The sequence below is a fragment of the Rhinatrema bivittatum genome, chromosome 5 (genome assembly GCF_901001135.1).
Source record: "Rhinatrema bivittatum chromosome 5, aRhiBiv1.1, whole genome shotgun sequence".
Lineage (NCBI taxonomy): Eukaryota > Metazoa > Chordata > Amphibia > Gymnophiona > Rhinatrematidae > Rhinatrema > Rhinatrema bivittatum.
The window spans coordinates 228,888,967-228,912,619 of record NC_042619.1 but is presented as its reverse complement, the minus strand read 5'-3'; the positions used below and the strand labels follow the sequence as shown (position 1 = coordinate 228,912,619).

General features: G+C 46.8%; 1 protein-coding gene across 2 annotated transcripts in view; it reads right to left on the bottom strand.

Annotated features, from left to right (window-relative positions):
* The window catches only part of PRDX4 (peroxiredoxin 4), a 45,361-nt gene that overhangs the window by 6,604 nt on the left and 15,104 nt on the right, over positions 1-23,653 (bottom strand). For both annotated transcript variants that reach the window (XM_029603403.1, XM_029603402.1), the window contains exon 4: positions 7,182-7,304. In XM_029603403.1, the coding sequence (XP_029459263.1) occupies positions 7,182-7,304 (123 nt within the window). The remainder of the gene's footprint in view (positions 1-7,181; positions 7,305-23,653) is intronic.

The following is a 23,653-nucleotide window of genomic DNA, read 5'->3' as shown; positions in this document are numbered from 1 at the left end:
AATACAACTTTAGCCACCGCTCTGCCAACCTTCAGGATGGGCTCAGGAATGTCCCATTCTCTGACTGCTAACTTTCTCACCGACTTGTGTAAAGAAAAAAATCTTCACCAGGCCCCTCAAGCCATCAATTACCAGGTGCACATCCTCCTGGTCAGACTCCTCCTGCAGGACCTTGATCCCTAGCCCGTTAAGAACCTGTGGAATCAAGGGCCCCACTCCTTATGGAAGAGACGCACCACTTTAGGGTCGTCCTCTTCGGTTACAGATACTTCTTCTGGAACATCTTCCGGATCAGACACATCGTGTTCAGAACCTGAGCCAGGAGAACATGACATAAAAACATAAGATATGCCATACTGGGTCAGAGCAAAGGTCCAACAAGCCGAGTATCTTGTCTCTAACAGTGGCCAATCCAAATCACAAGTACCTGGCAAGTACCCAAGCATTAAATAGATCCCATACTACTAATGCCAGCAACAAGCAGTGGCTATTCCCTATTGATTAATAGCAGTTTTGGACTTCTCCAGGAACTTATCCAAACCTTTTTTAATCTCAGCTACACTCTCTGCTTTAACCATATCCTCTGGCAACGAATTCCAGAGTTTAATTGTGCACTGAGTGGAAAATGAATTTTCTCAGATTTGTTTTAAATGTGCTACTTGCTAACTTCATAGAGTGCCCCCTCATCCTTGTATTATCCGAAAGAGTAAATAACAGTTTCACATTTACCCTTTTGAGTCCTTTCATGATTTTGTAGACCTCTCATATTCCCACTCAGCTGCCTCTTCTTCAAGCTGAACAGCCTTAATCTCTTTAGGCTTTCTTCATAGTGGAGCTATTCCATGCCCTTTATCATTGTGTTCACCCTTCTCTGTACTTTCTCAAGTGCAATTATAACTTTTTTTGAGATGTGACGACCAGAACTGCACACAGTGTTCAAGGTGTGGTCTAACCACAGAGCGATACAGAGGCATTATGACATCCTGTCTTATTTGCTATTCCTTTCCTAATATTTCCTAACATTATGTTTGCTTTTTTGATCGCCATAGCATACTGAGCCAATGATTTCAATGTAATATCAACTATGACACCCAGATCTTTTTCCTGGGAGGTAACTCCTAAAATGGAACTTTACATCCTGTAACTACAGCATATGCATTTTCCCTATATGCATCACCTTGCACTTGTATGCATTATATTTCATCTGCCATATTTATTTATTTTATTTATTTGTTTTTATATACTGACATTCAATCGAAATATCACATCGGTTTACATGTAACTGAACATAAATAAGGCAGAAGCTGCTTATTTTACATTGTAACTTAAATAATTTAGAAAGATTTACATAGTGACTTAGAAGGTTAATTGACATAGTAACTTTGAGAAATAACATTTAACTTGTGACTTGGAGGAGAAAGAGGGAGGGATGGGGTAGCAGAGAGGATTAGATATGTACAGTTATTTTACAAGGCGAACCACAGGGTGGTTGACAGCGGACTGGGGAAGATTCATTTCAGAGCAGGGGAGGGGGCTACGCTTCTGGAGGGAAGGCTTTTAGGAAAAGCCAGGTTTTGAGGTGTTATGGATGCCCAGTCTTCCAGTCTTGCAAAGTCCTCCTACAATTTATCACAATCTACTTGTGATTTAACTACTCTGAATAATTGTGTCATTTGCAAATTTGTACCCCTTTCCAGTTCCTTTATAAATATATTAAAAAGAACTGGTCCAAGTACAGATCCCTGAGGATCTCTAGGGTTTACCTTTTTCCACTCTGAAAACAGACCATTTAATCCTTCTCTCTTTCCTGTCTTTTAACCAGTTTGCAATCTACAAAAGGACATCGCCTTCTATCTCATGACTTTTTAGTTTTCTTAGAAGCCTCTTATGAGGGACTTTGTCAAACGCCTTCTAAAAATCCAAATACACTACATCTAAAGGTTCAACCTTTGTCCACGTGTATTCACCACTTCAAAAAAATGTAGATTTGTGAAGCAAGATTTCCCTTGAGTAAATCCATGCAGGCTGGGTGCCATTAAATCATGTCTAGCTATATGTTCTGTGATTTTAATCTTTTATAATATTTTTCCACGATTATAAAGGAGAATTGTTTGCCGGCCCAACAGAATCCTCCGATTCCTCAGAGACTTTTCTACGGCTATTTGGTCGAGCTGTCAGCCTCAGGACCCTCTGGATAGTTACAGATCCTGTCATCTTCGAGAGTTTGGATCTCTTTCTGGGTCGCGAATCACTGATGGGAGGGGGGTGTACCTTGGACCTATACCTCTTAAGCCCCGCTGCTTTTCTGGCTAAATAAGCCCTGTGCAGGAGCAGAACCAACTAGGAAGAAAAGGCAGAGGAATCTTCAGAATCTTCTGTCTGTCTCAGAAGCTTCGTGTCCTTCCTCTGGCAGGAGATAATGGGGGGAGGGGAATCTCCTGGCTCCCTACAGGTATGTGTCGCCACTGCTGCCACTATAGCCAAGTTGGCTGCCATTCCTGTGCTCACATGAGAGATCAGCAGCATCCCCTGATGCTCTGGACACTTGCTTTGGTGTTTGCACTAGTTCTGCAGCAGAGGTTCTCTCACCCGAACCTCCTTCACTCCTAGAGATGCAGCAGGAACACAAGCTAGCGCACAAAGCTTGTGCACGCAATTCGCCACGAGACCGGCAGCTGTTGCCACGCGCCATCTTCTTTTATTCGCAGGTCGGGCCGCGTGATAACAGGGGCCTCGAGCCGCAGTGAGCTTTTTCGCACCAGGACCCCCCCGGCTGTCACCACTGCCCCAGCTCAGCTCTCGGCGCACTGCCGCAGCATTAACCCGTCCTCCTGCTCAGACCGGTAAAGCAACTCTTAAATTTTTTTTTTTTTTTTTTTTAAACAAAAAAGTTGAACGTTGCCAGCAAAGATGAAGAAAAGCAGATACTTCCCCCTGAACATGGAACTTCCCCGAAGCTTCAGGGTTATAGTGGGATTCAGCAGGTCTCCCGGGGTAGAGGGAACTGGACCACCAGCTGTCAACCCCCACAGAGATCAGGACTGAGCCAATCTCAAGGGTCACCAACCCCCTGCTAGTCTGCCTTAGACCAGGAGGAATGGCCCCACCAGCAACCTCTTAAGAGGAAAGCTAAACTCCCTTTCTCTTATTTAATCTCTCCAGACTTCAGGTTTTACACCTCTTCCATCTGCTGGAGACATTAGGTTATAGGGCAGTATCAGTGAAACTTTTTCTGTCTCTTCAGGGAGGCAAAGTCCAGGAGTCTGGACTGATCTGGGTATGAACAGAAGTGGAATTAAGAGTCAAACAAGTTGTGATACTTTTTTTATTGGACTAACTTAACACATCTGCGCTGTTTCTTTACTGAACTGATGAAGAAAGGATGACTCAAAAGCTTATTAAAGATATCCTTTTATTGGACTAAATTAATGTATAAGCTACAATTTGTTTGTTGACCCTTAATTTGGGATATAAAGCAGAATTCATGGTTCCATCAATGATGGGAAGCTTTCCAGGTCCTGATGCAGCAAGGCAGCCCCACACCAGACTTGACAGCTTAGATGAAGTTTTTACTCCGGAAGGCAGTATTTGGTTTTGGGGAAAAGACAATGTTTGTTATTGTGACGGAAAAGTGAAAGTTTTCACTCATCTGTCCAGAGAACATTATTCCAGAAGTCTTATGGGTCATCCAGATGCTTTGGCGAACCTGAGGCAACCAGCAATGCATTTTTTTTAGGGAGCAATGATTTCTTCTAAGTACCTTCCCATGAACACCACTGTCATTCAGTTTTTTTCCCAATGAATGCTACACCCTCACATCAACTGCAGTGACAGCAGCTTTAGAGGGTAAGTTTGGAATCTATGTACTTTGTGGATGATTTTCCAGTTTGCTCTTGGGGTGATCTTGGGTAGGACAGTCTACTTAGTAGACTGACTGTAGGCTTCAACTTTTTCCTTTTATAGGCTACCTGTGACAGTGGATTTCTGGAGTTCCAAATATTTAATATTGTAAAGCGCTTTGCTGAATTAATGTTGTCTGTAAACCGAGGTGATGTGCCACACGTGCCGCGGTATATAAAAAAAAATCTTTAAATAAATAAATAAATAAATAAATAAAATAAATTTAGAAATAGTCTAGTAACCATGTCTAGAGAGATGAATATCAGCTACTCATTTTTCCACAGGCCCTCTGAAATTTCTTTTGATCATGGCATAAGTTCCCATTAACAGGGGCGGATTGGCCTATAGAGGGATCGGGCATCCCCCGGGAGGGCCGATCGCTCCAGTCACGTGGTCTGCCGTGCGCGGCCATGACAGAGCCGCACTCAGCAGACCACGTGATGTGTCCTGGGCGGCGAATACCCAGGACGGTCCGACATCGTGAATCTGCTGCTGCCCATAAACTTTTATGATGAAGACCAAACTCAAAAGTTTTTGGATCTTTATACAGGACTGGATAGCCAAACTCAGGCATATAGATTTATCCTGCACTGGTTTACTTGTTACCCAATTATTTAAGCACCTGTTTCTAATTAGCCAATTCATTTTGGATAGAAACTAGGGATTTACTTACTATTTCACAAACATGGATTCTAAATTAAGACTTATTGAGGTCCATATTCAAAAGCCATTTAGAAGAATAACTCAAAAGTTATCTGTCTAAATAACAAATGTGGCATATTCATCCACATATCTGGCTAGTTATTCAGCTATTATTTAGCCAGATTTAAAAAAGAAAAAAAAAAAAGGCACTCTAGTGAGAGGCTGAGATACTAGGATAACTTAGCTGAATATCAGATATATCCAGCTAGGTTAGCTGGATAGTTTTAGGCCTGCTTTAGAGCACGTCTAAAGTTAACTGGCCTTGTGTAGCCAGATAACCCCCTACTTACCTGGCATTCTTTAAAAAAATATCCAAGTAGAGCTGTCAGAGAAGAAAAACAATAAACAAAGGGGGCCAGTGACTCAATTCTTCCCCTCTTGATCCTCAAAAGTTATATATGGGCCTCGTGAGCCATGTACTCCTAACTTCCAAACCTCTCCTTAAATCTGTAATATTCCTGTAGTAGTAGGCAGGCTGCTGCTGCCGCCGTCCCCCGCCCCCATTCCCAGTAACATAGATCTGAATGCAGTTTCGTTCCCTTCTCCAATTCCTCCCTCCCACCCACAGTGTTAGTAGCTCTGCCTGCACCCCCTCCATCCTGCCTGACCTCCCCCCCAACTCACCCCATACAAAAAAAAAAAAAAGAAAAAACAAAACCCTGTGGGGAGCAAGGTCTCAACTCACCAGCTCCTGGCGATCAAGCACTGGTTCTGTTTTCTTCTAGCGCTGGAAGCGTAAACCACAGCGTTCAAAAGCTGGGTGGTTAGGTTTAATGTTAAATGGCTAGCCGTAAGCAGATAACTTTAGCCAAGTATATTCAGCGGGAAGTTTATCCCACTGAATATATGTGATATGTTATCTGGCTAACATTAGCTGGACCTCATTCTGAAAGAGGACTGGCCCTTCCACTGATAGCTGACAGTGGAAAAACCAATCGGCTGCCAGTGAGGGAGCAGCCCTACTGGAAGTAAGGTCTTCTCAGGCTGGGGGGGGATTTGGAGGACTCCAGATGTTTAGATGGGTAGGACAATGGGGGAGTTCTGCTCTGCTCAAATTCCTTTTTTTTTTTTTTTTTTTTTTTTTTTTTTTTTAAGGTGAGAGGAAGGAGGTTCGGCCTGCTTGAGAGGGTAGAGGAGAACTCACCTGGCCGGCTCAACTTGACCTCCTCAGGCCATAATAGGGAGGGAGGTAAAATGTGTAATCACAGTCGGGGAAATTTTAGTGCAGATTTTCAAATACTTACATGCAAAATGGTTGCTGAGTAAAAAAAAAAATCCATTTGGTGTGCTTTTTATTTTTTTAATTCTATTCTGTTTGAATGTCATTAGCATCCCGCATTCTCAGGGACCACTTATTTTAATGTGTGCATTAAATAAAACCTGTGCTTAAATCTAACTCCAATTTTAGCATAGGTTTTATTACATTGGCCCTTTACTGCATGACAAAAGACTAGTTTTCAATTAAACAAGGGTATCATGGTAAGAACTTGTGATTGTCATTGATATACCTCTGGTTCACAAGCTCTCAGCACTGTAATTTAGAGCAAAGTAGAAAGGAAATTAAAATCTAGGCATATTGGGATCTTCCTACTAACTGAGCTAGAAGTGGTAAGGGCTCAGTGGAACTCTGCTGTGAAGGCAGAGGGTTTTGAGAGTTAGGATTATCCAACTGTCTAAACTGGAATATAGAAATAGCCACTGGGGCAGATTTTCAGAGCCCTGCTCGCCTAAATCCGCCCAAATCAGGGCGGATTTAGGCGAGCAGGGCCCTGCGCGCCGGTGAGCCTATTTTACATAGGCCTACCGGCGCGCGCAGAGCCCCGGGACTCGCGTAAGTCCCGGGGTTCTCCGAGGGGGGCGTGTCGGGGGCGTGTCGGGGCGTGTCGGGGCGGGCGGGCCCGGTCGTCGTGGCGTTTAGGGGGCGTGTCGGCAGCGTTTTGGGGGCGGGTACGGGGGCGTGGCTACGGCCCGGGGCGGTCCGGGGGCGTGGCCGCGCCCTCCGTACCCGCCCCCAGGTCGCGTCCCGGCGCGCAAGAGGCCCGCTGGCGCGCGGGGATTTACGCCTCCCTCTGGGAGGCGTAAATCCCCCGACAAAGGTAAGGGGGGGGCTTAGACAGGGCCGGGTGGGTGGGTTAGGTAGGGGAAGGGAGGGGAAGGTGAGGGGAGGGCAAAAGGAAGTTCCCTCCGAGGCCGCTCCGATTTCGGAGCGGCCTCGGAGGGAACGGGGGTAGGCTGCGCGGCTCGGCGCGTGCCGGCTATACAAAATCAATAGCCTTGCGCGCGCCGATCCAGGTTTTTAGCAGATACGCGCGGCTCCGCACGTATCTACTAAAATCCAGCTTACTTTTGCTTGCGCCTGATGCGCCAGCAAAAGTAGGCCAATTCGCGCTATTTGAAAATCTACCCCACTATGTGCAGTTATAACCTATCAACATTTTCAATTACTGTATCAAGATAGGAAGCTGAACGAATGTTGTGTATCCAAGCATCAGATAGCAAGTACACCCACATTGCTGTGTATACCAAGCCAGCATGTATTATAAAAAATACAGTTTCAACAAAGGTTTAAGTGAAAATACCTGAGTGTATGCCCTTGGTCTTCTAAATACACTCCGTAATCTTTTGATATCTGATGTGTTAAATCTGAAAGAAGTGGAATCTTTAGTGGTCCAAGTCCTCCTTGCTTTCGTGGTGTATTAATCCTTTGACATAAAAAGGAAAGATATATTTGCATTTCAAAAAGAAAACAACGATACTGAAGTTTCATGATACTGTACATTTGTTGGGGAGTACAATGAGTATTGGAGAAATTATTTACCTGATAATTTTGTTTTCCTTAGTGTAGACAGTTGGACTCAGGACCAATGGGTTGTGCTCCCCTGCCAGCAGATGGAGACAGAGTCAGGTTTCAAAGCTGACGTCACCTTATATACACCCCTGCAGTGACCTCAGCCCTTCAGTATTTTCTTCAAAACCCACTGTGGACATACCATCGAAAAAACTTGATTAAAAACAGATAACTGTAACTGTTCTGAACCAAACACTGAACCCCAGTAAAATTATAAATGCCCTGATCTAGGGACTGGATGACAGCTTACCCGTAAACTCTTAGAATCGATATCCACTCCACGGGTGAATCCTTGGCACCATTCTTGGGCACCTGGGGGTGGGATGCAGAGTCCATCTGTCTACACTAAGGAAAACAAAATTATCAGGCAAGTAATTTCTACATTTCTTAGGATGTAGCCAGATGGACTCAGGACCAATGGGATGTACAAAAGCTACTCCCGATCGGGGCAGGAGGCTGCCCACAGTCCGTTTAATACCGCCCTTGCAAAGGCTGCATCTTCTCGGGCCTGTAGGTCCAGGCGATAGAGCCTGGAGAAGGTGTACAAGGAGGACTACACTGCTGCTTGGCAGATATCAATGGAGGACAGCAGTCTAGCTTCTGCCCATGAGACTGCCTGAGCCCTGGTGGAATGAGCTTAAACCTGAGAAGGTAATGGCTTTCCTGCCTCCACATAAGCTCCCGTGACCGCCTCCTTAATCCAGCGAGCTAGTTCGCCCTTCTTCCTTCCACCGTGAAGGACAAACAGGTGGTCCGTCTTTCTGACCGGTTCTGAAACTTCCAGATACCGCACTAAAAGTCTATCGACATTCAAATGATGGAGGCGGCGGTATTCCTCCGCACTCCTGTGCTTATCTAGGGAAGGCAACGAATTGGACTGATTCAAATGAAACTCCGAGACTACCTTAGGCTAGAAGGATGGAACGGTATGAAGCTGTAATGCTCTTGGAGTCATCCGGAGGAACGGTTCCTGACACGACAATGCCTGTAGTTCAGAGATGCGACATGCTTAACATATAGCCATCAGGAACACCGTTTTCAAGGTTAATAAATGCAAGGATAGACCGGGCAGCGGCCAAAAGGAGGGTCCTGCCAAAAATTACAATTCTAGATTAAGATTCCACAAGGGAACCAGCCACCATAGGGGTAGCTGTAGATGCTTCAGCCCTTTTACAAAATGGGCCACGTCCGGATGAACCGACAGGGAGGTTCTGTTCACCTTGCCCCTGAAACAGGAGAGAGCCACTACCTGCACCTTCAAGGAGTTAAAATGCCACACCTTTATGCAAGCTGTCCTGCAAAAATTCCAGCATAAGTGTGATTTTGATCGCCCTACCATGTTCCTTGCACCAGGCCTAAAATACTTTCCAAACCCATACATACGCTAGGGACATAGAGGACTTCCGAGCATGGAGTAAGTTAGCAATTACCGTCGCAGAATATCCTCTCAAGGGCCAGGCCGTAAGACAGAACAGAGTCGGATCCTCATGAAGGACCTGTCCCTCCTGTGCGGTAGGAGGCACAGAGGAGTCTCCACCAGGAATCTCTGCATGTCCGCATACCATGGATGCCTAGGCCAATCTGAAGCGACTAATAGGACTAATCCCCTGTGGTGCTCGATTTGGCGAATGATCCTGCCCAGCAGGGGCCACGGAGGGAAGGTGTATAGCAACTCTTTTTCCGGCCAGGTTTGAACGAGAGTGTCAATCCTCATGGACCATGGATCTCTTCTGTGACTGAAGAATCGGGGAACCTTCGCATTGTGAGATGCGGCCAGCAGGTCGATGGATGGTAAGCCCCAGTGATCTACTATCAGTTGAAAGGCTTCAGCCGACAACACCCACTCTCTTGGATCCAGACTCTCTCTGCTCTGACGACATCTTTTCCTGTGATGTGCGAGACTGAGATAGTCTGTAGATATATTTCCGCCCTTTCCATAAGGAGGTCCATCTCCTGAAACTCCTGCTGGCTCTTGGTTCCTCCCTGGTGCTTGATGTAGGCTACCGTCGTTGTGTTGTCCAACATTATACAGACCGCTTGACCCTGGAGTCTGTGGCTGAATTGCAAACATGCCAGCCTCACTGCCCAGGCTTCCAGGTGATTGATGTTCCAGAGGGCCTCTTCCTCCGTCCAATGTCCCTGGGCCATAAGTTCCCGACAGTGAGCTCCCCAACCCCAGAGACTCGTGTCCGTTATAAGAACCAGCCAGTTCAGGGAGGGCAGGAATCCCCCCTACTCAGATGAGCCCCATGCAACCACCACTTGAGGTGAGAGCAGATTCCCATCAGTAAGTGGAGCTGAATCTAATAGTCTTGAGACTGCAGGTTCCAACGTGACAGCAGCAAGTGTTGAAGTGGGTGTATGTATGCTCTCGCCCACGGTACTACTTCCAAGGTTGCTGCCATCAAACAGAGAACTTGAAGATAGTATGCTAAAAAGGTGTGGAGCTGTGTTCATCAACTGATGCACCTGGGACATTAACTTCTGTATTCATATGGTTGGGAGGAAGACCTTGCCCTGCCTGGTGTCAAACCAGACTCCTAGATACTCCAATGACTGGGAAGGCTTGAGAATGCTCTTGACCAGGTTTACTACACCACCGAGTTCCTGAAGCAAGGAGGTCACCTTGTTGGTCACCTGGAGATTTTCTTCCACAGGCTTGGCCTGGATCAACCAGTCGTCCAAGTATGGGTGTTCCAGGATTCCTTCTCTTCTCAACGCTGCCACCATGACTACAATAATCTTGGAAAATGTTCTTGGGGCCGAGGCTAGACCAAGGGGCAGTGCCCAGAACTGATAATGGCGCCCCAGTACAGCAGAAGCATTGGTGTTCTTGATGAATTGGAATATGTAGGTAGGCCTCGGATAGGTCCAGGGAGGTTAGGAATTCTCCTGGTTGCATGGCCATTATCACGGAGCGTAAGGTTTCCATGTGGAAATGACTCACCCGTAGGTGATGTTTGACACTCTTGAGGTCCAGGATGGGATGAAAGGATCCTTCCACCTTGGGTACGATGAAATAGATGGAATAATGCCCCCATATATTCCTGGGGTGTAGGTACTGGGATTACAACCCTCATACTGAGGAGCCTTAAAAGAGTAATCTCCACTGCCTGCTTTTTGTGCTGGGAGTGGCAAGGAGACATCATGAACACGTCCCAAGTGCTGCGAAATTCCAGCACATAACCTTCTCGTATGACTTCCAGTACCCACTTGTCTGAAGTGATCTTGACCCACCTTTGGTAAAAGAGAGACAGTCGATCCCCTATCTCCTTGTTCCGAAAATAGGTCAGTAAAATTTCATTGGGAGGTTTTGAATGATCCTGAACCCGAACCTGCCCCTTTCTTGGGCTGTTTATGAAAGGGCTGAGTTCTTCCAAAGGGCCGAGATCTCTGAAATGTCGAGTTTCTGTAGGGGCAGAAATGTTGAGTGCCCCTGGACCGGCTCCTCATAGGAGAGGGGTGCTGCAACTGCTTCCTCTTATCTTCCGGTAGCCGGAGAACTGGAGATTTGCCTCATTTACTGGCCAGTTTTTCCAATTCATTTTTGAATAGGGCATCCTAGTAAGGTTGGCCTTGGAGGTTGTGTTGGCTGACCAATTTCGCAGCCATAGCTGTCTTCTGGCCGCTACCACTGGCTGAAGTACGGACTAAATCCGAGCCCACGTCTGCTAAAAAGGTAGAGGTGGGTTCCATAGCGGCTTTGGGGTTCACCCCCGAGTCATCCACCTCCTGAGAAAGAAATAAGCACGAATGCGATACCACGGAACAACAAGAAGCAATCATAAGAACATAAGAAATTGCCATGCTGGATCAGACCAAGGGTCCATCAAGCCCAGCATCCTGCTTCCAACAGAGGCCAAACCAGGCCACAAGAACCTGGCAATGACCCAAACACTAAGAAGATCCCATGCTACTGATACAATTAATAGCAGTGGCTATTCCCTAAGTAAACTTGATTAATAGCCGTTAATGGACTTCTCCTCCAAGAACTTATGCAAACCTTTTTTGAACCCAGCTACACTAAGTGCACTAACCACATCCTCTGGCAACAAATTCCAGAGCTTTATTATGCGTTGAGTGAAAAAGAATTTTCTCTGATTAGTCTTATATGTGCTACTTGCTTATTCATGGAATGCCCCTAGTCCTTCTATTATTCGAAAGTTTAAATAACCGATTCACATCTACTCATTCAAGACCTCTCATGATCTTAAAGACCGCTATCATATTCCCCCTCAGCCATCTCTTCTCCAAGATGAACAGCCCTAACCTCTTCAGTCTTTCCTCATAGGGGAGCTGTTCCATCTCCTTTATCATTTTGGTTGCCCTTCTCTGTACCTTCTCCATCGCAACTATATCTTTTTTGAGATGCGGTGACCAGAATTATTCCTGAAGTACCACAGATCAGTCCAAAGACCCAGCCCCTTAATTTTCTCAAGACTGTTACGGCAAATTCGTGTTCTGGTATGCTTACTGGGAAGAACTGCCAGGACTCACCATGGAATCTGTAAGGTCATTGCTACTGCGTCAAAGCTTGTTTAAGGATAGATTCCAACTGTTTATCGTGTGCATCCTTTAAGGCCGCTCCTCCCTCCACTGGGATAATTGTTTGCTTAGAGACCGTGCAGACCAGTGCATCCACTATAGGGAAACGCAAACATTCTCTCACAGCTGGATCCAGCAGATATAGAGCTTTTAATGCCCAGCCCTCTTTAAAACTGCTTCTGGGGCATCCCATTCCAGGTCAATCAACTCCTGGATGGCTTCCAGTACTGGGAAGTAGCAAGAGGCGTTGTGCAAGGAAATCAGAATGGGATTCTTCTTTGATTCCGTCAGATTCCGCTCCAGGAACTCCCATCATTTTCAGGGTCTGAGAAACCAAGGCCAGCAAGTCATCTCTATGAAAAGAATCATAACATGGTTCGATACGGTTCTAATCCCGGGACAATTTCCCCTTCTTCCAAGCGATCTTGCTCTTTGTCTGTGCCATCAGAGTCCCCACTAGAGATACCCTTGGTCGAGGTCTGCCAACAGGAATGGGAGAGGGGGTTAGCTGGGGTTCCGTCTGGACAGGGGCAAGCAAGGAAGTAGACTGCGCCTGTACAAAGGACTGCTGTGCCTGGAAAAATTCCAACCAAGAAAGGCTGCCAGGTTCATGCCTAGCCAGGGGGAACTGGGGTGGGCCCAGCAGAGTTTCCTTCTCCCATGGAATACCCAGCCAAGGGGTTACTCAGATCTGGAGTACTTCCTGTTAAGGCTGCCAATCCATCATTTGAATGGGAGGAGCTGGGCTCAGCAAAGTCCGGGGAGGCCAAATCTTCTTGGACTTCCTCACAGTTCTGACACAAGCTGGAATCTAGGTCAGGCTGAGAAGCCCTAATATGACAAGCATCGCAGAGAGCAAGGTGCTTATGTTTCTTGGCTGCCGGCGACACTGCGGCAGAAACTACGTTAGATCAGCTAGTGCTTAAATTTTTATGTGCACAAATTTTGAGCGCCTAGGTGGGGCACAGCAAGGCGCACGCACAGCCCATGCGCCCAGCTTTTCCCGTATCCTGCGCTTACTTTATTGTGCGAGTAGGTATGCGTACGATGTTATGCACGCGGTGCATGCGCAGAGCTGACGCACTGCACGTACCCACTTCCTATGGTGGGCAATACAAGACTCACAAAGATGCGCACACGATGGTGCCGCCGTAGCCTACCATGCAATGTGCCGACCAAGCTTAAAGTGGGGCCATTCAACCTGCTTGTAAGCCCACTTCCCTGTGCCTCAATGGGATTGGGAATGATGTTGGTATGGTACGCCGAGCAAGAAGACCGGAGGAAGTCTTTCTGAAACCCCTCTTCTCTAAAAGGTAATTCTTTTTTTTTTTTTTTTTTAAACTTACCTGAACTTAGCGCTTACCAGCTGAGTACAGAGATGGTCTCCAGCTGAGGGGAGAGAGGGCTTTGACCGTCACCGCCATGCTCGGCTTCCTGTACCCACTGCCTTTCAGCTGCTTGAACAGCAAAGTCCACGCTGGGAACCGGCTAATGGACCAAGGCACACCTTTAAGGGATCTCGGAAATCACCTCAGGAATTCTCAACTGGGGGAGGGGCCTTTAGGAATCCCCACAGGAGAGCGGGGCTCAATCTTTTCTCCAACTTAAAAGTAGAATTTCTTCTTCCAAAAGGGTACAACAAACCCCATAGGGAAAGCATATCTCCATCTGGTGGAGACAGAGAAATACTGAAGGGCTGAGGTCACTGCAGGGGTGTATCTAGGGTGACGTCAGCTTTGAAACCTGACTCCGTCTCCATCTGCTGGCAGGGGAGCACAACCCATTGGTCCTGAGTCCATCTGGCTACATGCTAGGAAATATGCCTTTGATCTTACATGTGTGGAACTCAAAAGGAAAACTGATTCTTAACTACTAATTTTTGTTCCTGAAGTACCTCAGATCAGTCAAGACAAGTAGGTTTTGCATCAAATGCCACTTGCAGACCCTCAGTATTGACCTGTACCCAAACCAACTAGAGAGTAACAACTCAACAGCCCCCTAAATAAAGGCAAAAACGCCAAACCCAAAGGTTGGAGCTCCCCCAAACAGAAAAACCACAAATCAACCCAAAGAGCTAACCACAACCTGGCAAACTTCTTTAGGTTCTGTAAACATACGTCGTCCTGGCAGTTCTTCCCAGTAAGCATACCAGAAAACGGATTTGCCGTAACAGTCTTGAGAAAATTAAGGGGCTGGGTCTTTGGACTAATCTGTGGTACTTCAGGAATAAAAATTAGCAGGTAAGAATCAATTTTCCTTTCCCGTTCATACCCCAGATCAGTCTAGACAAGTGGGATGTACCAAAGCACCTCTAGACTGGGTGGGCTCGTGAAAGACACCCTCTCAAAACACTTTCGCCATAGGTCAGCTCTCCTGGAGCCTAAACATCTAAATGGTAATGGGCAAGATAAAGTGTGAAGAAAAACCCCACTTCTCCGCTCTATAAATCTCCTGCGGTGACAATAACTGACACTCAGCCCACGACACTGCCTGCACTCTAGTAGAATGCACACGCAACCCCTCTGGAATTCTCTCCTTACAAAGGTTGGTCAAAATGGTAGCTTCCTTCAACCTACCACCATGCCCTTGGAGACCTTGCATCCTTTTCTGGCACCTCCAAACAATACAAACAAATGAACCGACCGCCAAAAATTGTTGGTGACCTTTAGATAACGCAACAGTACCCGATGCACATCCAAGGAAATGGAGCTCTTTTGACCCTGCAACTCAGCAGACCAATTCAGAAAGGCAGGAACTCCACCGTCTGATTCAGGTGAAACGAAGATACCACCTTAGGAAGGAACAAGGGTACGTGCGCAAAGACAACTCCCCCCCGTACGAAATGTTCAGAAATTTTTATTTATTTATTTATTTAACGGTTTTATATACCGACATTCATCAAAGATATCACATCGGTTCACAGCGTAACAAGAAACTAGTGCCAGTGACGGCGCTTTACATCGAACAGGTTTAACATAATACAATTAAAAAATATTGGAACATAATAACTAGAGCAAGAGGAAAGGAAGGGGAAATAAAACATTAAACTAAAATTAGAATAACATGATTACAAGATAGTAAAAGCAGAGAAAAAAGGGGGGAGGAAGTGACAGAAGAATAAAATTAGATTAGTAAATTATTGTAAGCGAAGATTGCAGGTATATACAAAATGTACAATTATAGGGAATAATATAAAATAACAATAGTTCAGGGAAGGGGAGAGGTGAGGTGAGAAGGGGAGGGGGAGAGGTAGGGAATGGAGGGGGGAAGGGTAACACAGGAGGGAGGGAGAAGAGGAATGGTGTAAGCTTAGGTAGAAGCCGGTTCAAGCGGGGGCTCACCCGCTTATAGTGAAAAACCAAGTCAAGGGGGACAGAGAAGGGAGGGTGTAGATGAGAGCACGGGGACTTTAAGTATATGCTTTGGTGAAGAGCCAGGTCTTGAGCTTGCGCTTGAAGGTTTTTGAGCATTCTTCTTGGCGAAGTTCAACTGGCATTGTGTTCCAGAGAATAGGCCCGGCGATAGATAATGCACGGGCTCTCGTGGAGGTTAATTTGTAAAGTTTGGGTGAGGTGGTGGGCATGGTGGCGAGATGAATGTGTCTAGTGGGTTTATTGGCTTGGTGAAATCGGAGGGTGTCATTGAACCAATTCATTTCAGGATTGAACAAGGCCTTATGAACGAGTGAGAGAGCCTTATATTGTATACGGGAGGCTATGGGAAGCCAATGTAGATCTTTTAGGACCGGTGTGATGTGGTCGTGTCTGTGAGTGTTGGTCAAAATCCGGGCTGTTGTATTTTGTAGTATTTGAAGGGGGTGGATGGCATTGTTGGGGAGTCCGAGGAGAAGGGAATTACAATAGTCGATTTTGGCAAAGATAATGGTTTGTAGAACCGTACGGAAGTCAGGGGGATGAAGTAGAGGTTTAAGTTTTTTAAGGGTGTGAAGTTTAAAAAATCCATCTTTTATTATACTACTGATGAATTTCTTCAGTGTGAGGTGGCCATCGAGAATGATACCCAGATCTCGGACTTGTTGAGCAAATGGGATGTGTGAAAGAAGAGAGGGGTTCAGTTGGTTTTGGGGTGAGATAAGCATAATTTCAGTTTTAGTGGTATTGAGGGCTAAGTGGATGGAAGATAGGAGATTGTTTATGGATTGAAGGGTATCTTTCCAGATATCCATGGTTTTTGAAAGAGAGTCGGTAATGGGGATGAGCAACTGTACGTCGTCAGCGTATATATAGTGAGGGAGGTTGAGGCTAGAAAGGAGGTAACAGAGGGGTAAGATGTAGATATTGAAAAGGGTTGAGGAGAGGGATGAACCTTGTGGGACACCTTGCTTGAGGGGTATGGCCTTGGAGATATGATTTCCTAACTGAATTTTGAAATCTCTGTTACTAAGGTAGGAGTTGAACCAATTGAGAGCAACACCTGTGATGCCAATTTCAGTTAATCGCTGTAGGAGAATGGAATGGCTGATGGTATCAAATGCAGAGGAGATATCAAGAAAGGCAAGGATATAAGATTGTCCTTTCTCAAAGCCTTTGAGTATATGATCTGACAGAGAGAGTAAAAGAGTCTCGGTGCTATGAGATTTTCGAAAACCGTACTGAGAAGGTGCAAGGATGTGGTTGTCATCGAGATAGTCGGTAAGTTGTTTGTTAACGGTTTTTTCAAGGAGTTTGGATATGAAAGGGAGATTGGAAATGGGGCGGTAATTGGCTAGATCAGAGGGGTCTAGTTTAGGCTTTTTTAGAATAGGTTTGACGATTGCTTGTTTAAGGGGGACAGGTACCTTTCCTGAGTTAATGGACAGGTTGATGATGTTAGTTAAGGGTTTAGCAATGAGGTTAGGTATTGCGAGGAGATGTTTGGTGGGTATTGTGTCAGTTGGATGGGTGGAGGGTTTGGCTTTTTTAATGAGAATTTCTATTTCTAGTGTAGAAGTGCATGATAGAGAAGATAGAATATTAGTGTTATTTCTAGTCTTAATTTGGTTGCAGATGGGTTCAGATTGTTGGGTGGGAGTGGATGATGCATTGGTGAACCTGGATATCAACTTGTCTATTTTGGTTTGGAAAAATGTGGCAAGTTCTTTACATTTAGATTTGGCTACGTCATCTGGGACGTCAGAAGCTGCTGACTTGGTAAGAGAGTTAACGTACTCATATAGCACTTTAGGATTGTATTGGAATTGGTGTATTTTGTTAGCGAAGAAATCTCGTTTTGTATTGTTAAGTTTTTCTTTATACAGGTGTAGGGAGGATTTGAATTGTGCCAAATGTTTATGAGATGGGTCATGGCGCCAAATCTTTTCGGATTTTCGAAGTTGTTGTTTGAGGTTTTTTAGTTCGTGGGAGTACCAAGGTTTCTTTTTGTTGTTGTTTTGTGAGGAGATGAGTTTGGCTTGTAGGGGGCATGTGGAATTGGCTATATTATTTGTAATGTCATGCCATGAAGCCAGTGCTGTGTCAGCGTTGGAGAGGTCTAAGTGATCAAGATTGTTTGAGACTGCTGAAATAAGGTCATCTCTAGTACAATTTTTTCTGTAGTGGATAGTTTTATTTGTGTTATCGAGGCGTGTGGGTATCTTGATGGAGAGAGAAGCATTGATAAGGTGATGATCTGACCAAGGGATGGGTGTTTGGGAGGGGGGGTCAGTTTGAATGAGGGCATTAGTAAAGAGGAGATCGAGGGTATGGCCTGCCTTGTGAGTAGGGAAATCAATGGATTGTTTGAATCCAAGAGCATTTAGTGAGTCGAGTATAGCGTCACATGATGGGGTCCGGGGGGAGCTATCAACATGTAAGTTGAAATCGCCTAATATGATTGCTGGGGTGTCGATAGAGATGTTCTTAGCGATGTATTCTATAAGGATTGACGGGTTGCTATGTAGAGTTCCTGGGGGGGCATAGACGAGACAGATTTGTAGAGAGGGGGACTTGAACAGTCCTATTTCAATTTTAGGTGGGGGAGGGATGGGGAGGAGAATCATATTGAATTTTTTTTTGATGGCTAAAAGTAAACCACCTCCTTTCTTTTTTGCCCTGGGGATAGAAAAAATGTCGTATGTATCAGAAGGGAGCTGATTAAGGAGAACCGTATCAGATTCCTTAAGCCAGGACTCTGTTATGGCACAGATATCCGGATTTTGGTCTATGAGTAGGTCATTGAGTAGAGGGGTTTTTTTGTTTAGTGACTGGGCATTGAGGAGAACAAGAGAGAGAGCGGTAAGACCAATGATTTGGGTGAGAGGGGGGGAGATCATGGAAGGGAGGATGGTTTTTAGATGTGAGTAATGCCGTGGGTATTGGGGAGAGTTGGGCCTACATTTGTTGTATTTGAGAATGGTGATTTGGTATTGATGCATGCTGAATGGGTGTTAGGATGTAGTGTATGAATGGAATTGGGTGCTGATGAGAGAGATAGGAGGAGGTTCTTATCTTTCAGATTATAGAATGCACTGAATCAGAGGTGAGAAAATGGTGAATGTGTGGAAGGGGGAGAGAGGGAGGATTGGAAATATTTGATGTGTGGAAGGGGGAGAGAGGGAGGATTGGAAATATTTGATGGAACGAATTCCAGTGTATAAGGATTGGAAATATTTGATGGAACGAATTCCAGTGTATAAGGATTGGAAATATTTGATGGAACGAATTCCAGTGTATAAGGATTGGAAATATTTGATGGAACGAATTCCAGTGTATAAGGATTGGAAATATTTGATGGAACGAATTCCAGTGTATAAGGATTGGAAATATTTGATGGAACGAATTCCAGTGTATAAGGGAGAGGAAGAGGAGAACTATGAGTCACAGCAATTGATAGAGTGTGGTAATAGAGAGGTGTACAAAAATTTTCAAATACAGTAGAGGTGGTTATCCTAAATCCAGCAGTTATCAAATACAGTGGTTATCAAGAACATTGCAGTTGACAAGTACATGGCTGTTATCAAATACAGTAGTCTAGATGGCAGGGATAGGGCATGCACAAACGGAAGAGCACAGGGTGGGGGGACAGCAGACGATTATTTTCTGTGCGAGTGGCTGCTAGCATATGACATAGGAACACTCTGGCACCAGGAAACGGAGGGGTAGACACTGGAGGGATGCTACCTGTAATGTGCCACTATATTCCTTGCCTACGGTTTGGCTTGGCTACGTTGTCGTAGGGGCTATCCAAGGTATAGGTCTTGCATTTTAGTAAGGTGCTGAGGGAGCTGATCTGAGAAGTGCAGTTATGGGGTAGGGCAGTGCCACTCTGCAGAGACGCTCGAAGGGGCGCTCAAAGGGGCAGGCCCCTTTGACGCGCTCCTTCGGCGCGCGACACTCGGCGCGCGGCGCCGACAATCGGGGAATTTAAAGTGCCTCAGGGCCTCTCCGGGTTGGTTGGGCGTCGCTGGCGTGTCGGCTGTGGGCGTGAACAGCGGCTGGAAGGACGGCGAAACGGGACCGGATGCTGCACGATCGGCGGCAGACCCTTCGTGGGTGAGGCTGTAAATTTAAAGGGCCTTACCCCGGCGGGTCTGTGGCGCCGATTGCGCAGGCCTGCCTCGTGGACGTCCTCGCTGCGATCGCCGAATAGAAGGAGGGGTGCGCCGGCAATCAACGAATTTAAAGGGCCTCAGGGCCTCTCCGGGTTGGTTGGGCGTCGCTGGCGTGTCGGCTGTGGGCGTGAACAGCGGCTGGAAGGACGGCGAAACGGGACCGGATGCTGCACGATCGGCGGCAGACCCTTCGTGGGTGAGGCTGTAAATTTAAAGGGCCTTACCCCGGCGGGTCTGTGGCGCCGATTGCGCAGGCCTGCCTCGTGGACGTCCTCGCTGCGATCGCCGAATAGAAGGAGGGGTGCGCCGGCAATCAACGAATTTAAAGGGCCTCAGGGCCTCTCCGGGTTGGTTGGGCGTCGCTGGCGTGTCGGCTGTGGGCGTGAACAGCGGCTGGAAGGACGGCGAAACGGGACCGGATGCTGCACGATCGGCGGCAGACCCTTCGTGGGTGAGGCTGTAAATTTAAAGGGCCTTACCCCGGCGGGTCTGTGGCGCCGATTGCGCAGGCCTGCCTCGTGGACGTCCTCGCTGCGATCGCCGAATAGAAGGAGGGGGGGGTTTCCTACAGGACAAAGCCTGTAGCTCCGAGATCCTTCTGAATGAACAAATCGCCACCAATTCTGGTCGAACAAATTGCCACCAAAAATACCACCTTCAGTGTGAGGTCCTTTAATGAAACCTTCCTCAATGGCTCAAACGGAGGCCAACAAAGCACCTACAAGACTAAGTTTAAACTCCATGCCGGACCCTATCTGTGCACAGACAGCCACAGATGCTTGACCCCCTTCAAAAACCTCACAACATCCAGATATGAGGCCAATAACCTTTTCCCTGGAGTCTACTTCTGAGACCCATCAAGGCTTCCACCTGCAAGGAATTCCGCAGGAATTGTAAACTAAGCCCTTGAAAATGCACAGGCTCACAGAATCCTTTTTGCCGCAAGCACCTGCTCTCAAAAGCCAAGCTGTGAGACAAAAGTGATCTGCCCAATCTGAGAAAATAGGACCTTAACAGCCCCCCAAATGAGCCAATCTCAGGGATCTGTCTATTGCACGCTGTACTAGATCTGTGAACTTCAGATGACACAGCCACTCTGGCACCACCAGTACTACCTGGCCCGGATGCCTCTTGATGCGCCGTAACACTTGACCTATTATTGGCCAAGGAGGGACCATGTACAGCAGGATCCCTGTTGGCCGTGGAAGAACCAGAGAGTCTATACCCTTGTTCTGACCTAACATCTGCGGTCGAAGAAACTTGCTGCCTTGGCGTTGCTCCTCGACACCATCAGATCTAGATGGGGAGTGCCCCAATAAGATTGGATAAGGCTGAAGGCCTCCTTTGACAGCTCCTATTCTCCAGATCCAACTGTTGTCTGCTGAGATAGTCAGCTTGCACATTGACCACTCCTGCAACATGTGAAGCGGCTATAAACAGGCAAAAGGGTCCAGGACTTCTTGGGCAACCACATGACTCTTCGTCCCCCCTTGCCGATTGATATAAGCCACCGTTGTCAGATTGTCCAAAAACATTCCAACCATTTGACCTCAGACTTGTGGAAGGAATTCCACCAATGCCCTGCACACCGCTCTCTTTTCCAAGCGACTGATAGACTGGCGACCACAGTCCTTGTGCCGTCCGTTCTTGACAGACCACCCCCCCCCAACCCTTACAGTTGGCATCAGTGATCCCTATAACCCAGTCTGGATCCTCCAGGCCCATCCCTTTCTCCAAATTGGGCCAACACAGCTACCACAAGAGTCTGGACTTGGTAGTACCCTGCAGCAGTAAAAGCCGATGAAACTCCTCTGACAACTGATTCCATCATGACAGCAACACCCCCCTGTAGAGGGAGCATGTGGGCAAAAGCCCATAACACCAAATTCAACGTAGATGCCACTGAACCCAGGATTTGAAAATAATCCCAAGCCCTGAGAACTGGCATCCACAAAATCCACACCACCTGGAATTGTAACTTCTGAATCCTCTCCGAGGTGAGAAATACTCTGCTGAGTATTTAATTTCACCCCCAAGTATTCCAGCATCTGGATAGGGTTCAGATGACTTCACCAAATTCACCACCCAGCTCAAGGACTGCAACATATCTATCACCGTGCGCACAGACTGCTGGCATATCTCTTCCAATTTCCCTTGGATAAGCCAGTCGTCCAGATAAGTATGAACTATGGAAGGGCCCAAAACTGGAAATGATACCCCAGAACCATAACACAAAAACTTTTGATATTCTTCCTGAATGGGTATGTGCAGTTAGGTTTCCATCAAATCCACTGAGACCAGAAAAACTCCACTCGACGAACTGCTGCCATCACCATCCGCAACGTTTTCTTACATAAAAACGGGAAATTCGCAGTATCACATTTTACCTTTTGCAGATCGAGGATGGGATGAAAAGTTCCTTCCTTTTTTTTGGCACGACACAGTAAATTGAGTACCTCCTTTGACCGGGCTCCTTGGCTGCCACCAGTACTATCATGCCAGCAACTGAAGGCATGTTCTGAATCAGCGCTTGCTTGCCTCTGACACCGCAATGAGACACCACAAAAGCTTCCATGATGGGGAAAAAAATTCTAAAGCATAACCGTCCCTTATTACCTTTAGGACCCATTGGTCCAAGGTAATCCTGGTCCACTCTTCGTAAAACTGTGATAGAGGGCCTTCAACTGCCATCTTGAGAGAGTGGACCAGGCTGGCTTTATTGTGAAGCCTTACTGCTGCTGGCCCACTGGCCGGAGCCCTCTCTGGGAAGTCAATGGGCACCTCGAAAGGACTGCTGCCTACAGGACCCCTGATTCTGTCCTGGAGATAGTGCAGAATCCTTACTGGGCCGAAAACCATTGCACCTCCCAAAACCTAGAATAAGAAAGAAACAAATTCCTAACTGTCTTCTTGTCCTCCAGCAGCTTATTTCCTTTAGACTCTCCCAAAACCTTCATCATTTCAGGTCTTCCCCCAACAACAATTTTCCTTCCTTTAAAGGGAAGATTACAGAGCTGAGACTTGGATCACATATCAACTGACCAATTCTGCACCCACAGCAGACATCACACTGAGACTGCTGTGAAGCTGAGATCAAGTCATAAAGTGCATCAGCCACATATGCAATCCTGGCCTCCACCTGAGCTACCTGGCTATTAATACCAGTGTCAGCTGAAGACCTCTCCTGAGACTTCTGGACCCAGCATAAACAGGCACTCTACATCAGACTTCCACATATCGCTGCTCACAGGCTCAGCACCAAGACTTCAAAATCCTCCCCAGATGAATCTCTAGCTCATGGTCCTACACATCCTTTAACACTGCCAATCTCGCAACCAGAATGGTGGTCTTGTTAGTGACCACTGAGACCGAAGCATCCACCTTTGGCAATACCAACAGCTGCAGGATATCCTCCGTGAGTGGATACAAATTTGCCATACCTCTAGCCACCGGAAGTCCCATTCTCAGTTCACCAACTTCTTGATCCACTTAGGGAGAGGAAAGGCTTTCGGTGGGCCCCAGATCCACCCCTACCTAATCTCCACCCTGATCAACCTCCGCCTTGAGAACTGCTGGGTCATCCTAATCCACCCCGGAACAACCCCAAGGCCAACTTCTGGGTCATCCAAGTCTGAATCATCCGAGCTGCCAGGCCTCTCAGGATGGTCCAGGCCCAGCCAGTGAAGGAGGTCCCCTGACCAAGGAGTCCCTCGGCCTCTTTGCAACAGGACAAGATGGCTGAATGAAATGCCTTTCATAGCCAGTGCTTTTGCTGGTTAAAAGGCCTTATGTATAAGCAAGAAAAATTCTGAGGAAAACTCCATGTCATCCAGCTCAGAGCTCGCATCTCCTCCCCACCCCCTGACGGGATCGCCAGAGACAACAGGGGAGGGGAGTCCCTGGACACCCGGGAATCAATCACCTTCTGAGCTGTAGCCCTTCAGGCTATAGGTTTTTTTAGGCTCCTAGTATTGATCCTGACAGGGCCTTGGGAACTCGTGACTCTCCTACCAGCCTCATCCCCTCCCAGAGGACCTTTCCCCTGCAGGAATGAATCACAGCATAGCGCCGCTGCATTCAGCTGTCCCCAAGCCAGGATGCGGGCCCGA